This window comes from Pyrgilauda ruficollis, unplaced genomic scaffold (genome assembly GCF_017590135.1).
Source record: "Pyrgilauda ruficollis isolate IOZ18807 unplaced genomic scaffold, ASM1759013v1 scaffold38, whole genome shotgun sequence".
Classification (NCBI taxonomy): Eukaryota; Metazoa; Chordata; class Aves; order Passeriformes; family Passeridae; genus Pyrgilauda; species Pyrgilauda ruficollis.
In genome coordinates this window covers 5374242-5386521 of record NW_024525267.1, presented here as the reverse complement: position 1 = coordinate 5386521, position 12280 = coordinate 5374242, and the positions used below count along the sequence as shown (strand labels likewise).

The 12280-nt window shown below is 36.2% G+C and overlaps 1 protein-coding gene across 5 annotated transcripts in view; it reads left to right on the top strand.

The window, feature by feature from the left end:
• PPP1R13B (protein phosphatase 1 regulatory subunit 13B) overlaps positions 1 to 12280 on the top strand; it is a 69996-nt gene that overhangs the window by 32850 nt on the left and 24866 nt on the right. For all 5 annotated transcript variants that reach the window (XM_041476214.1, XM_041476213.1, XM_041476212.1 and 2 more), the window contains exon 4: positions 1138 to 1205. In XM_041476214.1, the coding sequence (XP_041332148.1) occupies positions 1138 to 1205 (68 nt within the window). The remainder of the gene's footprint in view (positions 1 to 1137; positions 1206 to 12280) is intronic.

Here is a 12280-nt window from a genome sequence, read left to right as displayed (position 1 = left end):
CTTTTTTCTTCTTTCAGTTGCACAGAGACTTGGTAAACTCCTTTGCCTCCTTTAAAAACTCAGATCTATTTTACAGACATCACTGGCAGAGGTTTCAGTACCTTTGCGTTCTCAGTACTTCATGTAGGTATATTTAATAGTCGGGAAAATTTGTATCTTGAAAAATTGCTGGTCTGCTTGGTTCTATAGAAGTGTTTATATGGAACAGGGCCCTATGAAGTGGGGCCTATGAAGAATAAAAAAATGCAAGTGTTTTAGCTTTCTGAACTTACTGGTGTAGACTGTGCTTAATCTGTGAGAAGAGTTTTGAGGCTGTGCATTGTAGACTTAATGGCTGTCAGACTGTCTGAAGGACAGGAAAGGTGTCCCAGTGAGGTGTGTTTGCGTGCCCAGATTATCCTGACTCATTCAACTAATCTGACTACTTTTAACAGCAGGATTTCAAGTCTTTGCTGAGTCCTTATTGCTTTCAGCTGAGGCTTTTTATTTTTAAGTGGTTCATGCTTGTTTTGAATGCAGTAGTAGCAGACCCAAAAATGTCTGAGGGAATTTTGTATTAATTAGGTACTTTGTAAAATAGTCTGTTATCCTTTGGGCAGTACAAATATAAAATATTAAGAAATTTAAGATACACTTAAAGCCAAAGAACTTCAGTGTACAAGGAAAGCATTATTCCTGAACCATGCTTGCAATGCTTTTGAATTCGTCACAGAACTTTGGATAGATTTCTAGATTAAGGTTGTTTATAAGTTAGACATTAGAAAAACTTCCTCTTCTATATTAATTTATAATGTATTCAGTTGAAGCTACTGTTTCTTATGGGCACAAAATATAAAACTTGAGTACGTTGCCCTTCATGACATTTTCCCTAAAGAGAAGTCAGGAAAATAGAGCTGCATATCTGTACTTTTAACTGAGGAATTCTGTGAAGTAAAGGCTTTATTTCTGCTGATTCACTGCTTACAAAAAGTAACTTTACTGAGGAAAAGTTGGAACTAGCAGAATGAAAATTCACAAGTAAAAGTTTGATACAAATTCTTGAACAGAATTCTCAGAACATATGAGAACAGACTTGAGAGTAAAATGCATTTGTGTTGAAAACTGAATTTTGCACTAAGAGTGATGCTTTACTTTTAGGTGGACGTCCAGCCCAAAATCAAAGAAATGGTATAAATATACCTGTGGAGAAACGAACAGAGAATGGGGTATGTAATAAATCTTAAAGGTTTGGATAATTATTTTGTGTTTTAAAAATTGCTACCTTTCAAGGTGTGTAATGATGGGAACTGGGGAAAAATATATTGATCTTGGTTTTGATTTTGTTAGAAAGTGAATGGGACAATGTGTCTTTTTCATCAACTACTCTGAATTTTCTGTCTTGAAAGAAATTGTGTGACGTGAGTAGCTCTGGAGTCTTATTAATTCATGTTCTAATCTGTTGTATTCATTCAGTGTGAAGTAAAAACAAGCTTCATTATTCTTTCACACTTATATTGCCTGTCCAGATATCTTTTCCTTGATTTATCTCACGGGTACTGATTCATGGCACACTGCTATATGTTGAAATACGAGGATGTATCTATGAATTGGAATTTTTCAGATGCTGGTAGAAGAGCTTGCATACCCCTCAGAGCCATCACTTTATACTGTTTTTATGCACTTGATTCATTTCTACACATGAAGGTTTTTTGACTAATATATTACTAGGTTTCCAATTTAAAATACAGATTACATACCAGAGACAACCTGTGATTCCTGGCTTCAACGTTTTCTCTTTTATACATAAAACATAGTATATCTCTTTCAAAATTAACATGGCTTAAAAGCCTTCTACTCCTGAGCTGAAATTCTCCTTACTTTCTTCTCTTGTCTCATCTTCAATACTAATGAATATTCTGCAAAACATAGTCTGGTCTTGTTTGTTCAGGACCATTCTGCTGCCTTTACCAAGACACTCCAGCTATAGTTAGCTATCTTAAAACATTTTAAAATTTCAATAAACACTTTTGAACTCACCAATTCATAGTTCTATTATCTCAATAAAGCACTGTCACTTTACAAATGTGTGTATGGTTCTTTCTCAGAGTAAAATAATACTTAAAGTTTAAAGGCAGATAAATCAGTTTTTTCAATCTGAGAATCTTAAAGACAATTGTACAGATTCAACATTTCTGTGCTTGTGTATTGCCTGATAATTAACATTTAAGAGTCACACACTCTCCCATGTAGCAATAGAGTTGTTCAGTCTGTTTGCAGCTCTTTGCAGCTTGTTTTGTGTATGGCATGTGGACCTAGGGGAAAGAATTTTTTCCCTATTCACAACAGTTAATCATGTATTGCTTTCTGTGTTCCTTTTCTGTAGAGAACACTGGCTGATACCCTCTGCTGCATGGATCCGTTTATCCTGCTGCCATTGTCATATTGACAATGTAGTGAGATCATGGTGCTCTAAAGTGCTGGGGGAACATAACTCTTTCATGACCTCCTCTGATCTACTCCTCTGTGTGTGTTGTAGCTCAAATACTACATTTGAGATATAGTATATTTGGAAATTAGGACTGGCATGTGCAGAATGCCTTACAGTCTCACTTCTTGCCAGGGCTAAGCTTTATGGTAGCATGGCTCTGTATTGAATTGAATTTGCTGTGAGTTTTATGGGTAAAGTTCAGACCTGATGACTTGAATAACACTTCTATCTTCATTCCATTCAGGACACTTATTTTTCTTTTTTTTTTTTTAAATCCCAAAAGTTGGCCACAAAATTAAAATTTGTTGGGGAACTGATCACTTTAAAAAGAGCTTTTATCAGGTTTAGGAAATAAAGTGTATTAAATACCAGTTTTATGAAAATAGAAGAAAAACTAAAACCTGAGGGCATTATGGTAATGTAAAATTGTAATGGGTTTTATGCTAAAAATGGTACAAATTAGGTTTTGGAAGTGTTTAAAACTAAGATTTTCAGTTGTGCTAAGTTTTAAATCAGAGGGGGAGGGGGAAAAAGAGGTGGCTTCAGGATCAAGGATTTAATCAGCTTACACTTACGTAATGCATTAGGCTTATTCATTGTTGTTGGCATGCTGAATGTTAGACTGGCCCTAAAATCAACACAAACCAATGGAACATTGAAGACAGCTCAGATTTTACCAAATACTCTGCATTCAGGTATATTTTTATTACGTGTACCTGCTTTAAGGATGAAATTGTTGATTTCTTGCTTAATATTGGGTAGAGCTGCAAGTATGATATGCATAGAAAACTTTAAGATGAGCGTTAGTTTCATTGATTGAACCAGTAATCTTGGAAAAAATTATGGACATTCTATCCAGTTAAATTTAGATGATTCTATTAATTGGCATTTTGTTGTATGCAGTAAGATTTTTTTGTTGTTGTTCTTTGAAACTATATGTGCTTGATCAGCAATTACTTAAATAATGGTTATCTTAAAATCACATTATGTAAATGCTTACATTTCATTAGATTATTTTTGAAGTTAAAAATAGAATAGGCGAAGTCTCTTCCAGCCGTGAAACATTTGTTGTAAAAGAATACTTACCTGTAAGTATTCATCTGGGAACTTCGCATTCTGCATAACAAAGTCTAAAGGAAAAAACTCAGTGGGGTTTTGTGAACTGACAAGTGCTCTTATTCCAGAGGTGACCTTTTGGGGTTTGCTTTTTCGTTTACAACTTTCTTTCTTAGAAGTAGAATTATGCTGTATTGGGACCTGATCTTTCTGCCAGTACACAAAGGTACAGATGAGTGAAGATCAGACTTACATAACTAAACATTTCCTTTTGCCAGGGAGGTTGGACAGTGTCTCAGGAGGGATTCTCTTCTCTGGGAACAGCTGCCTCTTCCTCTGCTTCCTTTCTTTAGCTTGTGTAACTGAGCCAATTGGAGCTGAACACAAGTTGTAACAAGGGGAATTCTAAACAAATAAGGGAAAAAACGTTTTATCATTGAGAGTAACAGACATTGGAACAGACTGTTCAGTCTGTGGAATTTTGATCTAGCTGAATAAAGTCCTGAGCAGCCTGAATTGCTCCAATCAGGGCTTATTGAAGCAGATGACTTCCAGAGGCTCCTTTCTACCTAAATCATTCTTTGATTCTGTGATTGGTGGCCGTGAAACAGTGGTCATCCAAATGCTGGGTCTTGTTTGCTTTCAGATGTGCTAGCTTGATCCAAGCATCATTCCATAGTAGCAGCAGCAGTCTGTGAACAGTGAGGCACAGCAAATATAGGTGAAACCACTGGGGGTCAGTGGCAGACAGGAGAGGGACTGGGGAGCCCCATCCCAGCTGAGCTGCCAGCCCTCAGTAGGAGATGTGGATCAGATGCTGCTCTCCCAGAAAGAGCACTGACTGGATGAGGACAGTTGTCCAGGTGAAAAGGTAATCAGATAACTACGAAATTTCTTGCAGATGAGAAAACGGATGTAGTTCAGGAGGGAAAAAAGAATGTGGTACAGGAACATGACAGAAATCAAATGTATTGGACTGAATAAATGTAGATTAGTGTAATGAAAACAGTCTGTATATGAAGAAATACTCATTTGCTGTAGTTGCTTATATACAAATAATAATATGTTTTAAATTTAAACTATTTTAGACATTGTAATTTACTTGGGGAGCATAAAATCTCAGTTTGTGGTCTCTGATGCCAATTTTTAAAGCTTATTTTTGCTGTTTCTAAAATTGCTCCCCTGATTTAGAGAGAATGATATCAGTAAGCTTTTTTCTTAATGGATATTGACTGAAGCCTTTGCCAAGAAATACAAAGTGGAACCTCATTTTATCTCATTACAGAATTTGTGTTAGCATTAGTATAAAGAAAATTTGTGTAGAGGAAGAAAACTTGACCATCATCCCAAACCAGAGACGCACTCCTGCAAATGTTCTTAGTATTGAAGCTGTGACCAGTAGATGACGTTGAGTGTTAAAAGTTTTGTGCTGATTAGATAACTCATGCTCACTGTTTCTGTTAACGTGTCTCAAATCAAACTTTTAGCAAAAATTACAACAGGTAGTCCGGGTGTTTTAGTATCAGGAGACTCTTATACTGAGGGAGTTCTTCAGGAAATTCCATTAATGGATGCGTTAAAACTTCATGTATCCATCCACAAGGCAGTTTTTTGCAGCATTGATTTAATTTCAGAGAGTGTATGGTTGCTGATGGAGGGTGGATACCCTCTGACACAGTCTCTGTATTCCACTCCATCATGACAGCAGGAAAGCTACACTGCTTTGGAGTGCCTGTAGTGCGACTTGACCCATTCTATGCTTAGAGATTAGATAGATGTACAAGTGGGGCCAAAATCCCTGAATAGAATTATATATTGTTCATTAGTTTTAACCATTTCATTCATATGAGTGTGGCCAGATAAAAAGGCATTAAACATCTAATGTACATTTTGTTGGGGGTGAGGCATTTACAAGTATTCTTGCACATACAAAATAATAAAAATTTCCTTAACCTGTCAGGTGAAGATATAACAAATCTAATTGTGTGAGGAAAAAGGCAAGCAAGCCACATTTTTAACAGAAGTAATAAACTCAGATGAGAAATACATTATATGTACTTGCTTGAAGTTTCTCATTTGAACTATTGAAGGATAAAGAGCTTAGTCTGGATAGAAGTTGTTCTTCAAAGCTGAGCTGCAAATTCAATTTAATATAAGCTTGTAAGTATTAAGCACTCTGTTTATAACATTTAACAGTGTGCTTGGAAGGGGCTGCCATTCACATAAGACAGGTTTTAATCAAATTTGTTTAGAACAAACAGAAAACTATGTCACGCTTATAATTTAGATTCAGGGGTCTCATAGCAAAATCAAAGCAAATAATTCCATTAAAAGATGATTTTTAACAGTTTAGGCACAAACAATTCTAACAGTTTGCAGAAAAGTTTTGTTTTCTGAAGAAATATTGATGTAAGCTTCTTGGAACCTTTTGACCTTCTAATAAAAGGGTAATTAAAGTTTCATATTCAAGTTTTCCCAGGTTTCTGCTGCAAATTTCTCTGTTGCTTTTGTTAAAAGAGACAAAAACTTGTCTTCTACTCCTGCTGTCAGAGATGTTCCCTTTTATAAGGTATAGATTCTGAAAGTTGTTCATCTGTTAGAGAGGGAAGCCTTGCTACCCCTACAGCAACCCTTTGCACCATCAAATTCCTAGTTCAGTTCCTAGCTCAGAGTTAATAGAGTTTCGATTCTCCACAAACTGATAGTGTTCTTTAAGTCTGTCTGAAGCGTTTTCCAGACAGCTGGCAGTATGTTGCTCTTCAAAAAAATAGAAAAACTAATCCAACTAAAGGATTTAAGGGAAAAAAATTAAATTAGGAAGCAGAAAAAAAAATTAAAGTCTGTAGCTAATTTTAATGCATACAAATAGCTTTTGAATTCTTGCCAGACTAGAAATCTGAGTCTTTTCACACCTCAGTAAAGGATAGTTATGTAGGGGAGCATCTCTAAAGTACTAATAATTTTGTGATCCTATAGAAAGTATTTCTGTGAAGCTGTAGGGAGTTCAAATGCTCTTGACCTCATACCTCCCTCTGAGGCCTTTTTTAAACCTTTTGGGCAGAATCACGTATTTCTTGGATTTGGAATGTCATAACAGTGTTTTGACTTGTCCTGTGCAATCTCAAATATATTGCAGTCAGTCCATAATGGACAAAGTTACTGTATATTTAGATTTTATGAGAATAATTTCATAGGTTTCATTGCACTTACTTTGTGATTATTTTCCTGTTACAATTTTAATTATGTTAGGATTAGTTTATTACTAATACTTACTTTTAACATCTGACTTATTTGGTTTGAGGAATCTAAGGGTTATATGACTAGTTGGGACTAGGGATCATTCTTGGAATCCACTTGGAACATTGTGAAAGGACTGTTTTTTTCCATGTCTTCTCCATGTAGTTACGTAATTTTTAATCTCTGTCACTCCAGATACCAGATATCTATGTAGATGGCTGTGGATATGAGAGTCACAGTATAGAGACTTGTATTATCCAGACATTTACACACACTTATTTGCAGTGTATAGATTTTGTAGTTCTACTGCTCCTCTGGGCATCAAAGAGAGTTCTGTTCAATGAGTTACAGGAACTGAATATGTGGTTTTCTAGTTCAGACAACCAACAGATGTGTTCCCATTTTACAGAGGAGAAAATACCTAAATTGCACCACTTACTGAATCTCTACCTCTAGTTCCTTTTTTTGCAGATTTAGCTTTGCTTTTCTTCACTCTTGGCTTTGCAGTTTTATAGCAATACTTAGCTGCAGATATCTGTGGGAGGGGGAGGAAAAGTCTGTATGTTTGTTTAAAATCTCTAACTATGGTATTTATTTTCCTATGTTTGTGCTGTGGATGTGAAGCAATGCAATTCACTCTTTTCCCTGGATTTCTAAATAAATGAAGCATGTGAAGAATTGCTTGCAGTTGTCAATGCACATAGAGATCCTGAGCTGCTTGGCTCTTTATATAAAGTTAGAACAATTTAGAATGAGTGTTTCAGCTGATGTATAACATTATACACATTAACTCAAAGTAAATGTTACTTAAAGACTTGTTATTTTTCTGATGTGTTGCTGTGCAGCTCTTACACCTGTGCTGTACACTTCAACGCCCTTTGTCACAACTGTATCCTTTTGCAGTCACATTAGTATCATTTTTTAGTTAAACCAAATATTTTAGTATCAAGTTATTTTAAGGAAGTTGGAACTTGTCCTTTCCTTTATTTCTGTAGGTCTTTATAGGAGACTGGTTATGAAATTCAGTGCATGGCTCTGAGAGCTTAAATGTGAAAGTTTTAGAGTTTGAATGTTGCTCTGACTCTGAACAGCTTTCAGTTCAGAACAGGAGACTCTACTGGCCCATGCAAGGCCAGCTATTCATTTTCAGCCCAAATTTAGAGTTCTGTCTTTTATGTAGCTGTGTCATTTGCAGATCAGTGTTTTCTCTCATCTTTTCCATGGTCTCTGTGGTGTTTCTCGTGCGGTGCTGCTGTGGCCTCCTTTCTCTGACACACCTTTCCATGTTCACTGGCTTGCTCATTTAGTTTCCTGTCCATCTTGCCTCTGGACACCAGGCATACCTATTTCCCACCTGCATGTTTTTTCCCAGGCGAGTGAACCTTTCTATTTCTCTGTTGTTTCTGCAGCTGCCTCCAGATCTAATGGTTGCTAAGTTTGTTCCCCCTGCAGTCTTCCTCGGATCAAAGCCGAGAAAAATGAAAGTCCCTCTGGCTAATTTAGGAGCAAGGGAGTTAAACTTGTTCTTCTTCTCGTATTCCTAGTGGATGATCGTACTCTACAGCTCATACCTTTACTTGCTTGCTAAAAATAAGCCTGTTCTTTATTCAGCTGGAATAGTCACTGTATTGTGCTTGGACATAGAGTTCTTCACTGTTCATATGGAGACCCATTTGACTGGATCTCTTGTATAAGTGCAGTGAATCATGCTTGAATTACATTCTTGAAAGAAGGAAGAGAGGGTGAACTTGCATGGCATTCATGAGTTTGACAAGGTAAATTACAGCTTTTAATGTTTTGGGGCTTTATCTTCTACAGTATCCTGATTTGTAATGCATAAGAAATTGTTAATGGGGTTTAGTGTTTTCTGTAATGTTTAATATATAAAAATCCTTACGTCTGGGTTTGGCTTTTTCCAGTCTTTCCTGGCTTGCAGATTGTTGATTTATGCTATTACACACATGCTTTAGCTTTATTGCTGGCTCATATATTCATCTTATTGCATGCAAGATTTAAGAAAAAGCTGAATTATGTAGGGAAAAGCAAATAGCAAACACTGGAAAGGTTATTTGCATAAGATTGTGGTATCTATTCTGACTCTACTGTTTGCCTTTTATCTTAGGCAGTCTCTGTTAATAAAGAAACTCTTCGTTAAGTTTCAGGTGGTATGGTTTGCTGTCACTTTAAACAGTAAAATTACATACAAAAAACAATGATTTTTTTGATTTCTTTGGTATTCAGTTTTGGCCCAGCAGTGGTAATACTACAAAAATAAAAAGGAACAAATAATCCATGTGTTTTTAAAGCTAAATTGTCTATAGTCTTACACTTTCAGTTTAACCTGATAACTGTGAAAGAACTGTATATTGCTCAACATTTTCCATTGAATATGAAAAGTGCAATGAATCAAGCTGATTATAGTTGACAGCTGGCTTGATCTTGCCGTGATTAGGTCTTTTACTGCTGGCAAAATCCACTAGCCTTTTCCGTTAGCTGATTGCTGATGAATGCAGAGAGACAGCTTTTCATATCGATAAAGAGTTTGGGGAAACCTGCATCCCATATGGAATAAGATTAAAAGGCATCCTACCTACTATTGATTGCACTGAGCCAAAAAGCCATGCAGGAACTCGTAAGATGTGCAGGGTTGTTGTTTTGGCTTGTTCACAACAAACTGTTAAACCAGTAGTGTAGACAGAAAAGAGCAGAAAGATGGAGCTGAAGCGTGTTGAAGCATCGGAAATGTTTACAGCTGATGGGCAGTGCTGCGAAATAAAGATGTGCTCTCTTGCAATTAGATGGGAAAATGGTGAACAGGTAATGAATTACTTTTGAAAATTTGTTTGTTTTGCCCTTTGGTGGGTATGTTATTTAAGTTCTGTGTAGCTTTTGCACTTCAATTTAAATGATTGTGGTTTTAGTTGTCACATGACCAGAATGCAGACCAGCTTGGGTTTTGTAACACTTTATCTCTGAATTGAAATTCTTTATCAGATTTTCTTACATGCATTTACTGTCTTTATAACTTTATCAAAAGCTCATTACTTCAAAATGTTGTTGTCAACATTTGCTTTTGACAGTTTGGTTTTATGGGGAATACAAGTTGTACGCTATGGTCACAACACACCTTTCAGTTACAGGATACTTATTTTCAGTGCTTTTGTGTTTTATAAATGTTTTATTATACTATTCTCATATGAACAGTGTTACATCACAGAAGAACTTTGTATTGAAACAATTAAGGGCAGAGTAAACACAGAATTGGTGCTAAACGTTATTCAGACTAATGATAACTGCATCTTGAGCAACCTTAGCAATCATATCAGAATAAGCTGTTGCTTTTAGAAAAGACCCAGAAAAATATAGTTCCAAGAGCATTTCTAAAGGATGTAGACAGTGTATTTTCAATGTGTATTGTAACTTGTCTATGACTCAAAATCACTATGAGTAAAAGGATTGGTGTTGTAAAAAGGTCTGAGATTTTATGCACAACTGATATTTCAACAAGAATGCATAATCTCTTTTAAGATGCCTTTTTTTTTTAGGAGTATGAGGTTGTTGTTTAATTAAAAATCAGCTACTGGGTATTTTAGCCAAGACTAAAATTAATATAAACATACTTAAGATTTCTGTGGCTGTTTAAAAGTGGCTGCAAGGACAAGGAAGAGAGTAGTGCTTTAAATAAACAAGTTTCAGATGCTGCTTTCCTAGAAGTAATTTATAAGCAGTCTATTTCGGATGTAGCAGATGTTCAATATATGCTTAAATCCATTTCTAATTTTGAAAATCTATTCTAACATTGTTTTCATTTTTGTTAAGTTCTGTCTTTTCATAGCTGTTCTGCTTAAAATAGCAGCCTCGCTAAGAAAGTAATATGGGAAAACAGGAAATCTGGAGTCTGTAGCTTATACTGAATAGACTTTAAACATTTTCTTATGGAATGACTCACAAGCATCAGCAAATTGGAGGAATTACTAACAAGACAGTGTAGACTAAGAGAGGTTAAGATTTTTATCAACTATAGATAATGTGACATTTTTCAGCAAACTGTGATGCAGGTGAAGCAACTTTATTGTAAGAAACTGCTAGTGTATTTATTTGCATGATGTAATAATATTTTACAGTAGGATTTTGGGTTAAAATTACCCAATTCTGTTTGTGATGTTAATTGCAGGATTATTTTATTATCATGAGACAGTACACACTTGGTAGATTTTCTTTAATTCCCAATATTCTGAGTATCTGTTCTGGGTTTAATTAGCTTGTTCATTTCCATTAAGCTAAAAAAAGGCACGTGCTATTGTCATTGGATTCTTTAAAATGGATTTCTGCTATCGGCATGTTTCTGACCCAATTAAAAAAAATGCAAGGCTGAACTGTGGATAAAGCCACTAAACTGGAAATAACGTCATCCATGTCAAGATCAGCAAGAACTCTCTTTTAGTTTAAATAAAAACAGATACTTTTCTTTTGTCTTTTTATAGCATTACACATGAGTTTAGACAAAGGATTTTCAAGTTTGTTGTGTGTGTCACTAAGATCAGGCTTTATGGAAAATGTGGTCAAAAATCTGTTAAAATCCTTGAATTTGATGATATATAGGGTCAATATATTTCAGAAATTTACAGAGGTCTGAATCACTAATCTTCAGTAGATTATTACTCTGTATTACTCTGCTCCATCTCCTCCTATAGACCTCAGAGAGCAAAAGGAGGCCACCTACTTTTCATATAAGACCTATCTGATGCAGGGGTGACTTAATAAACTCAGATATCTTCCATCTGTTTTCCTCATCACTACTGTTGTGCCAAGGTCGGGTACCCAAGGTGTGTGTTGGATATTCTCACCAGCAACCCTTAAAGCTTTGTTGCCAAGTGAACTTTTTACAGCATCCTCCAAACTTTGTTATTTTGAATGCAGCTTAAGGCAAAGATGGAACATGCCTGGGCTTCTGCTGCTCAGGTCGAAGTTAGCATTGGAGAATTAGGAGGTGTTTTGGTAGATTCAGCAGGCAAAGCAAGTTGTTTGTTTCTGTCCTGCTCTGGCAGTTTGGAGTTCTTCAGCCAGAGCTGCTATTCCTTGGCTGTAAACGCCGCACAGGGGAGGAAATGCAGGGATGGCAGCTCTGTGGTTTGGAGAGGCTGAGAATTGTCAAAGCACCAATCTCTGTCTGGAATTCAGTGGCTGGAGAGCACTCCAACCTACCCCTTTTCATTTTATAGTTGTCATTCTGCTTCATTCTGGGAAAATGCTCATTTATGTAGTACGCTTCACTCCCTTTTTGCCCACGTGCTTGTATATCTAGTTCCAGATTTGACAGCTCTGCAAAGGTAAATCCCTAGTCTGGAGATAAATTTTGTATTCCCTCCTGTGCCCTAGGAAGGAAGAGAAACTTAAAACTGCTGTGGATTATGGAAAGCTGAGTCTTCCACTATGTGCAGTAAAACCTAAGTATTTACTGTGCATTTCCATGTAGCCATTTTAAGCCTTCTCAGGAGCAGCTTGTGGCACCTTTCTTGC